Source organism: Salvelinus fontinalis, chromosome 28 (assembly GCF_029448725.1).
Source record: "Salvelinus fontinalis isolate EN_2023a chromosome 28, ASM2944872v1, whole genome shotgun sequence".
Classification (NCBI taxonomy): Eukaryota; Metazoa; Chordata; class Actinopteri; order Salmoniformes; family Salmonidae; genus Salvelinus; species Salvelinus fontinalis.
In genome coordinates this window covers 31,526,645-31,543,583 of record NC_074692.1, presented here as the reverse complement: position 1 = coordinate 31,543,583, position 16,939 = coordinate 31,526,645, and the positions used below count along the sequence as shown (strand labels likewise).

Here is a 16,939-nt window from a genome sequence, read left to right as displayed (position 1 = left end):
TCCATGCCGCTTGGTCCTATGGTGGGTAATTCTGTCACGATCGTGTGGCGGATTAACGGACCAAAATGCAGCAGTTGGAAAATAAGCCATCTTCTTTAATTATAACACGAAGATGAACAAGACACAAAAACACTTTAACAAAACAACAAAACGACCGTGAAGCTACAAACGTTGTGCACATACAAACAGGCTACAAACGTTCTTACATAGACAATTACCCACACCCAATGAGAGCCTATGGCTACCCTAAATAAGGCTCCCAATCAGAGACAACCGAAATCAGCTGTCTCTAATTGGGAACTCATTCAGGTAACCATAGACTCTCCTAGAATACTAACCAACATAGACAACGCTAGACATATACACTCAACACAAAACCATCTACTACACCCCATAACCCCTTTACCAAATAAACACCCAAAACCAACAAAACATAAACATTACCCATGTCACACCCTGACCTAACTAAAATAATAAAGAAAACAAAGAATAATAAGGCCAGGGCGTGACAGTTGGGCCAGTAACCGAAAATCTCCTGTTCTGAATACCCGAGTCGACAAGGTTCAAATCTGCACTTAATGCTAATTTGCTCCAGCGGTGCCTTACTTCTATGGCTGACCCTGTAAAACCACACATTTCACTGCACCTATCCGGTGCATGTTTTTTGTTATGGTGGAAGGTTTGTGTTGGTCCTCCATTGTTTATTATTGATAGATGTGTCCTCTAAGAGATGAGCCAACATGGGCAGGGCCAGTCCTGAACATTTAGAACTTAATGAATTTGAACCAGAATGAAGGTCATGCAGCCTGAAGTGTTAGACGTGTTCAATAGTTCCACTATGAGCTAGGAGTTGACCAGAAAAGAAAGGTTCTGGCTCCATGTATAGGATCGACTAGACACTTTTTTCAATACTTTTATAAAAAATGTATTAAAAAAAAGATAATAATAAAAAATATCTTATTTTACACATTCAGGCATTCACACATTCCCTCGTTTAACAAGGTGTTAGTAAAGGCGTCTGCATGCTTCCCATCCCAAACACTTTGGAACACTTTGTGCATATATTATGATGACATTTTGTGATGTTTTTGTTCGTTTTGGTCTTCGGCAAGGGATTCTTCAGTTAATAGGGATTCTTCAGTTAATAGGGATTCTTCAGTTAAGTGTTTGTTGTCATTCAACAAGAGACGACTCCTTTTCTTGCAAATTTTTTCTGCACCAAAGATCTCATATGATGTAAAATCACGCTACTAAGACCTCCTCTGCAGAAAGATAAATATTAATGACAGATTTATTGAGTTATCTTATATTAATTCAGACTATTTTGGGGAAGTGTATACTGGCTATGGCCTCTCAATATGGACAAACAGTACTATTACAGATTTTTTCTCATTTTTCAAGCGAAGATCTTATAAGGGAGTCTGCGAGCACATTCGCTTGAGTTCGGCTAGGCGCCATACAAAGTGAAGCACGCTGACGCTTTAAGTCCTGTGATGGTATGGTGTGATGGCATGGTGTGATGTATATGGTGTGATGGTATGGTGTGATGTATATGGTGTGATGGTATGGTGTGATGTATATTGTGTGATGTATATGGTGTGATGTATATGGTGTGATGGTATGGTGTGATATATATGGTGTGATGGTATGGTGTGATGGCATGGTGTGATATATATGGTGTGATGGCATGGTGTGATGTATATGGTGTGATGGTATGGTGTGATGTATATTGTGTGATGTATATGGTGTGATGTATATGGTGTGATGGTATGGTGTGATATATATGGTGTGATGGTATGGTGTGATGATATGGTGTGATGTATATGGTGTGATGGTATGGTGTGATGTATATGGTGTGATGTATATGGTGTGATGGTATGGTGTGATGTATATGGTGTGATGGTATGGTGTGATGGTATGGTGTGATGTATATGGTCTGATGTATATGGTGTGATGGTATGGTGTGATGTATATGGTGTGATGGTATGGTGTGATGTATATGGTGTGATGTATATTGTGTGATGGTATAGTGTGATGTATATGGTGTGATGGTATGGTGTGATGTATATGGTGTGATGGTATGGTGTGATATATATGGTGTGATGGCATGGTGTGATGTATATGGTGTGATGGTATGGTGTGATGTATATTGTGTGATGTATATGGTGTGATGTATATGGTGTGATGGTATGGTGTGATATATATGGTGTGATGGTATGGTGTGATGATATGGTGTGATGTATATGGTGTGATGGTATGGTGTGATGTATATGGTGTGATGTATATGGTGTGATGGTATGGTGTGATGTATATGGTGTGATGGTATGGTGTGATGTATATGGTGTGATGTATATTGTGTGATGGTATAGTGTGATGTATATGGTGTGATGGTATGGTGTGATGTATATGGTGTGATGGTATGATGTGATGTATATGGTGTGATGTATATGGTGTGATGTATATGGTGTGATGGTATGGTGTGATATATATGGTGTGATGGTATGGTGTGATGTATATGGTGTGATGGTATGGTGTGATGTATATGGTGTGATGGTATGGTGTGATGTATATGGTGTGATGTATATGGTGTGATGTATATGGTGTGATGTATATGGTGTGATGGTATGGTGTGATATATATGGTGTGATTGTATGGTGTGATGTATATGGTGTGATGTATATGGTGTGATGGTATGGTGTGATGTATATGGTGTGATGGTATGGTGTGATGTATATGGTGTGATGGTATGGTGTGATGTATATGGTGTGATGGTATGGTGTGATGTATATGGTGTGATGTATATGGTGTGATGTATATGGTGTGATGGTATGGTGTGATATAAATGGTGTGATGGTATGGTGTGATGTATATGGTGTGATGGTATGGTGTGATGTATATGGTGTGATGTATATGGTGTGATAGTATGGTGTGATGTATATGGTGTGATGTATATGGTGTGATGGTATGGTGTGATGTATATGGTGTGATGTATATGGTGTGAAGGTATGGTGTGATGTATATGGTGTGATATATATGGTGTGATGGTATGGTGTGATGTATATGGTGTGATGTATATGGTGTGATGGTATGGTGTGATGTATATGGTGTGATGGTATGGTGTGATGTATATGGTGTGATGGTATGGTGTGATGTATATGGTGTGATGGTATGGTGTGATGTATATGGTGTGATGTATATGGTGTGATGGTATGGTGTGATGTATATGGTGTGATGTATATGGTGTGATGGTATGGTGTGATGGTATGGTGTGATGTATATGGTGTGATGGTATGGTGTGATGTATATGGTCTGATGTATATGGTGTGATGGTATGGTGTGATGTATATGGTTTGATGTATATGGTGTGATGGTATGGTGTGATGTATATGGTGTGATGGTATGGTGTGATGTATATGGTGTGATGGTATGGTGTGATGTATATGGTGTGATGTATATATTGTGTGATAGTATGGTGTGATTTATATGGTGTGATGGTATGGTGTGATGTACACTGCTCAAAAAAATAAAGGGAACACTTAAACAACACAATGTAACTCCAAGTCAATCACACTTCTGTGAAATCAAACTGTCCACTTAGGCCTGCTGGAGGTCATTTTGCAGGGCTCTGGCAGTGCACCTCCTTGCACTAAGGCGGAGGTACCGGTCCTGCTGCTGGGTTGTTGCCCTCCTACGGCCTCCTCCACGTCTCCTGATGTACTGGCCTGTCTCCTGGTAGCGCCTGCATGCTCTGGACACTACGCTGACAGACACAGCAAACCTTTTTGCCACAGTTCGCATTGATGTGCCATCCTGGATGAACTGCACTACCTGAGCCACTTGTGTGGGTTGTAGACTCCGTCTCATGCTACCACTAGAGTGAGAGCACCACCAGCATTCAAAAGTGACCAAAACATCAGCCAGGAAGCATAGGAACTGAGAAGTGGTCTGTGGTCACCACCTGCAGAATCACTCCTGTTTTGGGGGGTGTCTTGCTAATTGCCTATAATTTCCACCTTTTGTCTATTCCATTTGCACAACAGCATGTGAAATTTATTGACAATCAGTGTTGCTTCCTAAGTGGACAGTTTGATTTCACAGAAGTGTGATTGACTTGGAGTTACATTGTGTTGTTTAAGTGTTCCCTTTATTTTTTTGAGCAGTGTATATGGTGTGATGTATATGGTGTGATGTATATGGTGTGATGTATATGGTGTGATGTATATGGAATGGATTGAGAGTTTATAGTTCATGTTGTGAATGTCCGATTTACTGAGAGCAGTCATCTATCTGCTAGTCACTCATTGTCTGTCCCTCCATGCAAAATAAATCAAGAAGCATTGTCTGTGGATGAGGCAGTGTGTGTGTGTGTGTCTTGTAATCAGGCTTAGCATACCTCGTAATCAAGATGAACATTTTTACATTTTACACACACACAAACAAAAGGACATCTTGCTGAGAGGGGCCAGAGAAATAAAAGGGTGGGGAGGTATGGAGGGAGGAGAATGACAAACATTAAAGAGGGAAATGGAAAGAGAGCGAGAGAGAGAGAGAGAGAGAGAGAGAGAGAGAGAGAGAGAGAGAGAGAGAGAGAGAGAGAGAGAGAGAGAGAGAGAGAGAGAGAGAGAGCGTAACCCTAGTACCTGTAGCAGGGGCTGAGGCGTTTAGCTGGTGGTGCCAGAGAGCTTTTACCAGTCTGTGGTCAGACAGAAATTAAAGGCAATGGAGCGATTGAATGGTCAGTCACACACACACACACACACACACACACACACACACACACACACACACACACACACACACACACACACACACACACACACACACACACACACACACACACACACACACACACACAGTTGAATGGACTTTGAGAAATCACTGTTAGATTTTATAATGTCACAGTGATTCCACGTCTCCATCACCCATAATGCAGAGTGACTGAGCAAGCATTCTCTCTCACACACACACACACACACACTGCTGGAAAGGAGGGAGGGATGGAGGGAGGCGGAGAGAAACACACAGCTCATTAAAATACAGATGTGATTTATACCTATCAGGATATTTTGGGAAATGTTTGTAGCAAAAGCGTTGATAACAACCACATCAGCCAACATTACACACATTTGTACTACAGATGGATACCATGATAGAAATGATTAGTAGAAGGTAGGGTTTACTGTAAGTCTCTCTCAATTAGCTTTTTTGGGGGGGAGAGAAAGATTGAGAGAGGGGTGGCGAGAGAGAGAACAGGTCAAAGATAAAGAAGCTCTCACTGTCTGTCTGTCTTTCTCGCTCTCTGTCACCCTCTCTGTCTCTGTTTCTCTCTGTTTATTTTCTGTAATTTCTATAGTGAAATAACAGGCAGGTCACCCGTGATACAAGTCAGTTTTCGACGTCCATCCATGTCTGAGAGTGTCGGGAGATTACGTGGAAATTGACCACTATGGGCAACAGTGAGCACTATCACCTTCAAGTAGGCTTCAGTTTCGGTTTTGCTAGGGCTTTGGGGATGGGGATGGTGGATGTGTGTAAGCATCTGTCTGCCTGTTCGAAACTGGTGATAAAATGTAGCATTTTGAGATTTTTGTTTTAAATGTTCATCCATGTTTCTCAAATGTCAAATTTCAAAGTTGCTCCAAACATTAAATTTCAAATTGTTTAAGGCAGCGTTTCCTAAACTCAGTCCTCGAGTCCCCAGGTGGTGCACATTTTGGTTTTTGCCGTAACACTACACAGCTGATTCAAATGATCAAACGTTGATGATTAGTTGATTATTTGAATCAGATGTGTAGTGCTAGGGTAAAAAAACAAAACGTGCAGCCCTTGGAATCTCGAGGAACGAGTTTGGGAAACCCTGGTATAAGGTCTAAGATGAAGTTTGAATCCAGCGATAGAAAGTCAGAAATAGACGTTCATCCATGTTTCTCAAAATTCAAAGTTGTTCCAAACGTCAAATTTGGCGTTAACTCCAAATTGTTAATGTTAGGGTTAAGTTCAGGCATTATATAAAATATCAGAAACAACTTTCTATTTCTGGATAGGAACTTGCAACCTTTGGAATCAGAGGAAGACGCTTACACCCGTCCACAACTCCCTAGCAAAATGGAAACCTACTTGAATGTAACAGCGCTCACTGTTGCCCCTAGTGGCCGGTTTCCAAGTCATCTCCTAATGTCCTCAGACAAGGAGAGACTGAAACATAGGATGTACTGTATATATTAGGGAAACTACATTAATTTCCTGTGTTTGCTAATCATGTCATAAGCTTCCTTTGGTATTGTGCTGTTAGCTGTCCCTTGATGATGATGTGTGTGTGTGTGTGTGTGTGTGTGTGTGTGTGTGTGTGTGTGTGTGTGTGTGTGTGTGTGTGTGTGTGTGTGTGTGTGTGTGTGTGTGTGTGTATCTGTGGGAGGTGCTTTCAATAGATCATGTTAATGTAAAAGTATAACTCACAATTGAATCAGGGTTGTTGGATTTGTATTATTTCACCAGCATATTTCCCTAAGGTCCTCTGAGGCAGGCGTTTTCAAACTTTTCCTGCCCAGGGATCCTGCCCAGGGAGCCCCAACCAGGCAAACCGGCGTCCCAGGGAGCCCCAACCAGGCAAACCGGCGTCCCAGGGAGCCCCAACCAGGCAAACCCGGCGTCCCAGGGACCCCCAACCAGGCAAACCGGCGTCCCAGGGCCCCCCATGATATGATAGCAAAATTTAAAAAAAATCACGTATTGTTTTATCATCAGGTGAATGATAATGGCAAGTAGAAATAATCCACATTTAAAAATAATTGATTTTTGTGTACAGTTTCATGTTTTCATTATTTTACCCTACCCACAGTTCGTTGGAAGAGGAGGCGTAAACCCTAACATAGTCTGTTAGCTAGAAAGGTCAAGATTTTTTGACACATTTTTACATGGGCTAAGAGAAAATGTTGGTTAGTTCTCAAAGATGGTATTATTTAAAGATATAGTTGAATACACTCAGCTACTGTTTTATTCTTGTTTGATTACTACTTATTACTTATTACCCTAGTTATTAGTGTATTAGGGCAGTCTCATCTGTCATGGTGCCTTCTTATTCTGGGATTTTACTGTGCCCCTGTGTGTGGAGACACCAATCTGTATGTTGGATATCAGTGGATATTAAATCATGTTTCACTAATGTCCCAAACACCAAATCACACTACAGAATGAAGGATGATGGTTCCCCTAGTCCAGCTGTTTTGGGCTGATGAGGCTGAAACCCACTTTTAGACAAGGCTAGAGGGCTACACGGTGGGACTAACTAACCATTTTGGAGGGGGACAGAAACAGGAAAAGGAAGATATGGGCAGGTTATGGTTCATACCAAGCCTCTCTCCATACCCCCAAGTTTCCATCTTAAATTACCATTACTCTCCAAACCACTCTGAGAAGTGTTTATTTGTGTTCATTTCGGAGTAGGAGTTGTGCAGTGTTGAGGGATGTAGGATATATGGAATGGATGGATGAAATGTCTCTTTCATGTGGAGGAGTTGAAGCAGACCACAAAGACCAACACATCACGGTGCTAAGTGGCTCTGCAACACACACACACACACAAACACACGCAGTGTTTGATCTCATGACTCGGTCAGGGCTGAGACTATCAATAGCCCCAATAGTCTTGTGTTGAAAGCATTTCCCCACTAGCGTGGGAAACCTATCCTCTGTCTTGACCCTACACATAAGCTCACGTGAACCACTCACACATATTGTGTGTGTGTGTTCGTGCATATGCTTCACTTTGTGTGCTCGTGAGAGAGAGAGAGAGAGAGAGAGAGAGAGAGAGAGAGAGAGAGAGAGAGAGAGAGAGAGAGAGAGAGAGAGAGAGAGAGATATTAGGGGTTTTATGACCGGATTCCTCTGGCTTTTCAAAGGTTCCCTGGCAGAGAAGAGGATAATGGGTGGGCCTCTCAGAGACCTTTAAATATGGAGGGACTTAACAGTCACCTCTCACAAAATGGAGGGCCCAAACAGTCAGCTCTCACAAAATGGAGGGACCAAACAGTCAGCTCTCACAAAATGGAGGGACCTAACAGTCAGCTCTCACATAATGGAGGAGAGGTGAGGAGAGCAAGACAGAAAAACAGACAAACAGACAGACAGAGATGTCAATTGTCTTTTTACCAAATTACCGTACAACAGACCATGTATTCACCCTGCACCCCCTAATTAACAAATAAATTAACCAAAACAAAGGCAAAGGCAAAGTCTTTTGATGTTTATTTGACGTCAAAAAAGATTTTGATTAAATTTGTCATGAGGGTCTGCTATACAAATTGATGGAAAGTGGAGTTGGGGGAAAAACATACGACATTATACAATCCATGTACACAAAAGTGTGTGAGTAAAGTTGGCAAAAAACACACTCATTTCTTTCCACAGGGCTGTGGGGTGAGACAGGGATGCAGCGTAAGCCCCACCCTGCTAGAATCTGAAGTCAAATGTCTACTGTTTGCTGATGATCTGACGCTTCTGTCCCCAACCAAGGAGGGCCTACAGCAGCACCTAGATCTTCTGCACAGATTCTGTCAGACCTGGGCACTGGCAGTAAATCTCAGTGAAAATAAAATAATGGTGTTGCAAAAAAGGTCCAATTGCCAAGACCAAAAATATAAATTCCATCTAGACACCATCGCCCTAGAGCACACAAAAAACTATACATACCTCGGCCTAAACGTCAGCGCCACAGGTAACTTCCACAAAGCTGTGAACAATCTGAGAGACAAGGCAAGAAGGGCCTTCTATGCCATCAAAAGGAACATACATTTGACTAAACGATTAGGATCTGGCTAAAAATACTTGAATCAGTTATACAACCCATTGCTCTTTATGGTTGTGAGGTCTGGGGTCCGCTCACCAACCAACAATTCACAAAATGGGAAAAACACCAAGTCGAGACTCTGCATGCAGAATTCTGCAAAAATATCCTCTGTGTACAACGTAAAACACAAAATAATTAATGCAGAAAATAATTAGGCCGATACCCTCTAATGATCAAAATCCAGAAAAGAGGCGTTAAATTCTACAACCACCTATAAGGAAGCGATTCCCAAACCTTCCATAACAAAGCCATTACCTACAGAGAGATGAACTTGGAGAAGAGTCCCCTAAGCAAGTTGGTCCTGGGGCTCTGTTCAAATAAAATCTAATCAAATTTTATTTGTCACATACACATGGTTAGCAGATGTTAATGCGAGTGTAGCGAAATGCTTGTGCTTCTAGTTCCGACAATGCAGTAATAACCAACAAGTAATCTAACCTAACAATTCCACAACTACTACCTTATACACACAAGTGTAAAGCGATAAAGAATATGTACATAAAGATATATGAATGAGTGATGGTAGAGAACGGCATAGGCAAGATGCAGTAGATGGTATAGAGTACAGTATATACATATGAGATGAGTAATGTAGGGTATGTAAACATAAAGTGGCATAGTTTAAAGTGGCTAGTGATACATGTATTACATAAAGATGGCAAGATGCAGTAGATGATATAGAGTACAGTGTATACATATACATATGAGATGAGTAATGTAGGGTATGTAAACATTATATTAAGTGGCATTGTTTAAAGTGACTGGTGGTACATTTTTACATAATTTCCATCAATTCCCATTATTAAAGTGGTTGGAGTTGAGTCAGTATGTTGGCAGCGGCCGCTAAATGTTAGTGGTGGCTGTTTAATAGTCTGATGGCCTTGAGATAGAAGCTGTTTTTCAGTCTCTCGGTCCCTAGTTTGATTCACCTGTACTGACCACGCCTTCTGGAAGATAGCAGGGTGAACAGGCAGTGGCTTGGGTGGTTGTTGTCCTTGATGATCTTTATGGCCTTCCTGTGACATCGGGTGGTGTAGGTGTCCTGGAGGGCAGGTAGTTTGCCCCCGGTGATGCGTTGTGCAGACCTCACTACCCTCTGGAGAGCCTTACGGTTGTGGGCGGAGCAGTTGCCATACCAGGCGTTGATACAGCCCGACAGGATGCTCTCGATTGTGCATCTGTAGAAGTTTGTGAGTGCTTTTGGTGACAAGCCGAATTTCTTCAGCCTCCTGAGGTTGAAGAGGCGCTGCTGCGCCTTCTTCACAACGCTGTCTGTGTGGGTGGACCAATTCAGTTTGTCCGTGATGTGTACACCGAGGAACTTAAAACTTTCCACCTTCTCCACTACTGACCCGTCGATGTGGATAGGGGGGTGCTCCCTCTGCTGTTTCCTGAAGTCCACAATCATCTCCTTTGTTTTGTTGACGTTGAGTGTGAGGTTATTTTCTTGACACCACACTCCGAGGGCCCTCACCTCCTTCCTGTAGGCCGTCTCGTCGTTGTTGGTAATCAAGCCTACCACTGTAGTGTCATCCGCAAACTTGATGATTGAGTTGGAGGCGTGCATGGCCACGCAGTCGTGGGTGAACAGGGAGTACAGGAGAGGGCTCAGAACGCACCCTTGTGGGGCCCCAGTGTTGAGGATCAGCGGGGTGGAGATGTTGTTGCCTACCCTCACCACCTGGGGGCGGCCCGTCAGGAAGTCCAGGACCCAGTTGCACAGGGCGTTGCCGAAATCCATAATCAATGTTTTTCATATAATAAAACAAAATGAAATGTTTCCCGATGTGGGTATTGTACTGGAATTGTAGTACTGTATTTTGTGGAGGTTGACTTGATCTGTATGGCACATTTTCCCTTGAATACTGTAGTCGGGATGATGATTATTACAGGTGTTTGTTAGCTGTATGCTTAATGTTTCCCTGTTTGTGTGTGTGTGTGTGTGTGTGTGTGTGTGTGTGTGTGTGTGTGTGTGTGTGTGTGTGTGTGTGTGTGTGTGTGTGTGTGTGTGTGTGTGTGTGTGTGTGTGTGTTCAAGTAAATCATACTGATGTCGTTGATCATGTTGAGACCCACAAATAACTCTTCCCTTCTATTTACATTGCCTAGGTGACGCCGGAGCAGCTGGTGTTGTTATTGGAGCTCCTGCTGACGGAGGCGGAGCTAAGTGTGACGTCATTGCATATGATACAGAGAACCTATGATGTACAGAACAAGGACGCTGAGGTAAAACACACACACACACTTTAGTTGTCATTTGTTCTCTCCTCCCATGCAGTGTTTGGTGCTGTGGTATGTTACTTTGGTGCTGTGGTATGTTATGTTACTTTGGTGCTGTGGTATGTTATGTTACTTTGGTGCTGTGGTATGTCATGTTACTTTGGTGCTGTGGTATGTTATGTTACTTTGGTGCTGTGGTATGTCATGTTACTTTGGTGCTGTGGTATGTTATGTTACTTTGGTGCTGTGGTATGTTATGTTACTTTGGTGCTGTGGTATGTTATGTTACTTTGGTGCTGTGGTATGTTATGTTACTTTGGTGCTGTGGTATGTCATGTTACTTTGGTGCTGTGGTATGTTATGTTACTTTGGTGCTGTGGTATGTCATGTTACTTTGGTGCTGTGGTATGTTATGTTACTTTGGTGCTGTGGTATGTTATGTTACTTTGGTGCTGTGGTATGTCATGTTACTTTGGTGCTGTGGTATGTTATGTTACTTTGGTGCTGTGGTATGTCATGTTACTTTGGTGCTGTGGTATGTTATGTTACTTTGGTGCTGTGGTATGTTATGTTACTTTGGTGCTGTGGTATGTCATGTTACTTTGGTGCTGTGGTATGTTATGTTACTTTGGTGCTGTGGTATGTTATGTTACTTTGGTGCTGTGGTATGTTATGTTACTTTGGTGCTGTGGTATGTTATATTACTTTGGTGCTGTGGTATGTTATGGACTTCACTTCTAAGAATAAAAGATCGTAAAGGATGCGATTGTATTGAGCCAGTCTGGCCTTCAGTGGTTCAGCACGACAATTTCTTTGCAAAGGCCTGTATAGCCTGCCTGGAAGTAGGAGACCAACAGAGAAACTGCAAAACGACAGTACAAGGACAAATTGGAGTCTCAATTCAACGGCTCAGACACAAGACACACGTGGCAGGAACTCCCGCCAATCACGGATTATAAAGGGGAAAGCCAGCCACATCGAGGACACCGACGCCGTGCTTCTGGAGAAGCTAAACAGGGTGCTCTCGATCTCTGCGGCCGACGTGAGTAAGATATTCAAGTATGTTAATTCTCGCAAAGGCTGCCGGCCCAGACGGCATTTCAAGCCGAGTCTTCAGAGCATGTGCAGACCAGCTGGTTGGAGTGTTTAGGGACATTTTCAATCTCTCCCTATCCCAGTCTGTTGTCCCCACTTGCTTCAAGATATCCACCATTGTTCCTGTACCCAAGAAAGCGAAGGTAACTGAACAAAATGACTATCGCCCCGTAGCATTCACTTCTGTCATCATGAAGTGCTTTGAGAAACTAGTTAAGGATCATATCACCTCCACCTTTCATATCACCTCCACCTTACCCGACACCCTCTACGCAATACAATTTGCATACCGCCAAAGATCCATGGATGACACAATCGCCATTACACTGCACACTGTCCTATCCCACCTGAACAAGAAGAATACCTATGTAAGAATGCTGTTCATCAACTACAGCTCAGCCTTCAAAACCAGAGTGCCCTCCAAGCTCATCACTAAGCTCAGGGACCTGGGTTGCAGAGTGAGGAGTGTCCTAGACTTCCTGACGGGCCGGCCCCAGGAGGTGAAGGTGGGCAAAATACCTCTGCGGCGCTGATCAACAAGGGGGCCCCACAGGCGTGCATGCTCAGCCCCTTCCTGTATTCCCTGTTCACCTATGATTGTGTGGCCACAACGTCTCCATTTCAATCATTAAGTTTGCTGACGACACAACAGTGGTAGGCCTGATTACTAATAACAACAAGACAGCCTACACGGAGCCCTGGTGGAGTGGTGCAGGGAAAAATAACTCTCCCTAAACGTCAACAAAAAGAAGGAGCTGATCGTGGACTGAAGAAGGCTGAAGAAATTTGTCTTGGCCCCTAAGATCCTCACAAACTTTTGTAGATGCACCATTGAGAGCATTCTGTCAGGCTGTAACACCACCTGGTACATCAACTGCACCGCCCGCCCTCCAGGACACCTGCCTGCCCTCCAGGACATCTACAGCAGTTGGTGTCTTAGAAAGTCAAGAAGATCATCAAGGACCTCCACCACCCGAGCCACGACCTCTTCCCCCCACTACCATCTAGAAGTCGGAGACAGTACAGGTGCATCAAAACTGGGATCAAGAGACTGATAAACAGCTTCTATTTCCAGGCCACCAGACTGTCAAACAGTCATTACTATCCGGCCTCCGCTCAGTACCCTGCCCTGAACCTTAGAGACTGTCACTAGCCAGCGACTACCGGTACTCTACACTGCAGAGACCTCTGCTATGTACATTGTCATTGAACACTGGTCATTTTAATAATGTTTATATAGAGTTTTACCCATTTTATATGTATATACTGTATCCTAGTCATGGCTCATCCTATATAGCTACTGCTGTACACACCACGCTTGTCAAATCAAATTGTATTTATTGCGTGCTTTGTAAACAACAGGTGTAGACTAACAGTGAAATGCTTAATTACGGGCCTTTCCCAACCAACCAATGTTATGGTTAGTGGTCTGTCCTTCCATGTAAGTGTTGTAAAATGTGTGTGAGATATGTGTGAGCATTTAATGTGGTGTGAAGGATAGTGTGTGAGCACTGGTTTAAACGCATGCGTGTGTGATTGTGGTTGGAAGTGTGTGAGTGATCATGAATATGTGTGTGTGAATGCATGTGGAAGTGTATGTCTGTGCCTACGAATGAGTGTGTTTGCATGTAATGAGAGTGAATGCGTGACTGTGGCTAGCTTCCTTTCATGTGGGTCTCATGTGCTAGGATGTGTGTGTGTGTTTGTAACGGCCATCTGTCGGTCAAGCACATAGGGCACATTGTACCTCAGAAGGCCTTGAAGCCCACGCTAGGTTGAAGGGTCCAGAGAGGAAATTAGTATGTTACACCATACCACACCAAGGACACTCCTCATGTGTTGGAGGAGAGGAGAAGAGAGAGAGAGACTTGCAGGGTCGTTTTAGAATCAAATCAAATTTTATTTGTCACGTGCGCTGAAATACAACAGCTGTAGACCTTACAGTGAAATGCTTGCTTACAAGCCCCTAACCAACAAAACAGTTCAAGAAATAGAGTTAAGAAGATATTTACTAAATAAACTAAAGTCAAAATAAAATTAAAACATTTAAAAAGTTTCAATAAAATAACAACAATGAGGCTATACACAGGGGGTACCAGTACCGAGTTAGTCAAAGTAATTTGTATATGTTATTAGGGGTCACTGGGGGGAGGTCAATAGTCTGGGTGGCCATTTGATTAATTGTTCATCAGCCTTATTGCTTGGGGGTAGAAGCTGTTAAGGAGCCTTTTGGTCCTAGGCTTGGTGCTCCGGCACCGCTTGCTGTGCGGTGGCAGAGAGAACAGTCTATGACTTGGGTGACTGGAGTCTTTGACAATTTTTGGGGCCTTCCTCTAACCTCCCCAGTGATGTAACTGGCAGTACACACTACCCTCTGTAGTGCCTTACAGTCAGATGCCAAGCAGTTGCCATACCAGGCTGTGATGCAACCGGTCATGATGCTCTCGATGGTTCAGCTGTAGAACTTTTTGAGGATCAGGGGACCAATGCCGAATCTTTTCAGTCTCATGAGGGAGAAAAGTTGTTGTCGTGCCCTCTTCATGACTGTTTTTGTGTGTTTGGAGCATGATAGTTTGTTGGTGATGTGGACACCAAGGAACTTGAAACTCTCGACCTGCTCCACTACAGCCCTGTCGATGATAATGGAGGCCTGTTCGGCCTGCCTTTTCCTGTAGTCCACGATCAGCTCCTTTGTCTTGCTCACATTTGAGGGAGAGGTTGTTGTCCTGGCACCACACTGCCAGGGCTCTGAACTCCTCCCTACAGGCTGTCTCGTCATTGTTGATGATCAGGCCTAACACTGTTATGTTGTCAGCAAATTGAATGGTGGTGTTGGAGTCGTGTTTGGCCACGCAGTTGTGGGTGAACAGGTATTACAGGAGGGGACTAACCACGCACCCCTGAGGGACCCCAGTGTTGCGGATCAGCATGGCAGATGTGTTGTTGCCTACCCTTATCACCTGGTGGCGGCCAATCAGGAAGTCCAGGATCCAGTTGCAGAGTGAGGTGTTTAAGTCCCAGGGTCCTTAGTTTAGTGATGAGCTTTGTGGGCACCATGGTGTTGAACACTGAGCTGTTGTCAATGAACAGCATTCTCACATAGGTGTTCCTTTTGTCCAGGTTTGGAAAGGGCAGTGTGGAGTGAGATTGAAGTTGCTTCATCTGTGGATCTGTTGGGGAGGTATGCGAATTGGAGTGGGTCTAGGGTTTCTGGGACGATGGTGTTGATGTGAGCCATGACCAGCCTTTCAAAGCACTTCATGGCTACCGACATAGAAGGATGTAGAGTACTGTGCAGTCAGGTCACATGTGATACAAGTCAGTATTCAACGTCCATCCATGTCTTAGGACGTCGGGAGATGACATGGAAACCAGCCACTAGGGGAAACAGTGAGCGCTATTACCGAAATCTTAAGGCCTCTGGTGCCAAAGGTTGTATGTTTGAATCCTGCGATAGAAAGCTGTTTTTGATATTTTTGTTTTAAGCCTATCCCAAACCTTAACCCGTAGATTAACCATTCAGCGTTAATGCCCTTACATTAAGATTTCTGAGTTAATGCCTAAATTGAACCTTAAAAACACTTTGAAATTTGACGTCTGACAAACATGGATGAACATGAGACAGCGATAGATTGTTTCACTGTGACCTTTACCAGTTTAAGCTAGGGAAAGAACATGTTCAGCATTAGACCAACAGTTATTGTATTTAGTGGTACTTGTCTGTGTATCTGTTTGAATGCCATCCAGGCCACCCTGCTCTGATGCCCTGAGTAACCCCGGCAGCTGCTCCATGTGCTGGGTTGCATTCCTGGGGAGAACCCTGGAGCTCCATCTTACCCCTGTCTTACCCCCCCCCCCCCCCCCATCAGGACTACAGGTGTGTGTGTGTGTTCATGCTAGTGTGAGTGTATGTGTGAATTGAAAGCGAGGTAAAAAAGATAAAGGAAAATGAGAGATATATAGAACTGAAATGGCATGTTAGTAAGGGATGTGGTATTACACCAGGTTGTTAATCAAATCAAATCAAGTTTATTTTATATAGCCCTTCGCACATCAGCTAATATCTCAAAGTGCTGTACAGAAACCCAGCCTAAAACCCCAAACAGCAAGCAATGCAGGTGTAGAAGCACGGTGGCTAGGAAAAACTCCCTAGAAAGGCCAAAACCTAGGAAGAAACCTAGAGAGGAACCAGGCTATGAGGGGTGGCCAGTCCTCTTCTGGCTGTGCCGGGTGGAGATTATAACAGAACATGGCCAAGATGTTCAAATGTTCATAAATGACCAGCATGGTCAAATAATAATAATCAGGAGTAAATGTCCGTTGGCTTTTCATAGCTGATCATTAAGAGTACCTCTACCGCTCCTGCGGTCTCTAGAGAGTTGAAAACAGCAGGTCTGGGACAGGTAGCACGTCCGGTGGACAGGTCAGGGTTCCATAGCCGCGGGCAGAACAGTTGAAACTGGAACAGCAGCAAGGCCAGGTGGACTGGGGACAGCAAGGAGTCATCATGCCCGGTAGTCCTGATGCATGGTCCTAGGGCTCAGGTCCTCCGAAAGAGAGAAGGAGAGAATTAGAGAGAGCATACTTAAATTCATACAGGACACCGGATAAGACAGGAGAAGTACTCCAGATATAACCAACTGACCCTAGCCCCCCGACACATAAACTACTGCAGCATAAATACTGGAGGCTGAGACAGGAGGGGTCAGGAGACACTGTGGCCCCATCCGATGATACCCCCGGACAGGGCCAAATAGGAAGGTTAAGATAGATAGACTCC

At 43.7% G+C, this 16,939-nt stretch overlaps 1 protein-coding gene across 1 annotated transcript in view; it reads left to right on the top strand.

The window, feature by feature from the left end:
- The window catches only part of LOC129826592 (aminopeptidase O-like), an 81,996-nt gene that overhangs the window by 45,330 nt on the left and 19,727 nt on the right, over positions 1-16,939 (top strand). Inside the window, exon 3 of the mRNA XM_055887497.1 lies at positions 10,954-11,070. Coding sequence (XP_055743472.1) covers positions 10,954-11,070 — 117 coding nt within the window. The remainder of the gene's footprint in view (positions 1-10,953; positions 11,071-16,939) is intronic.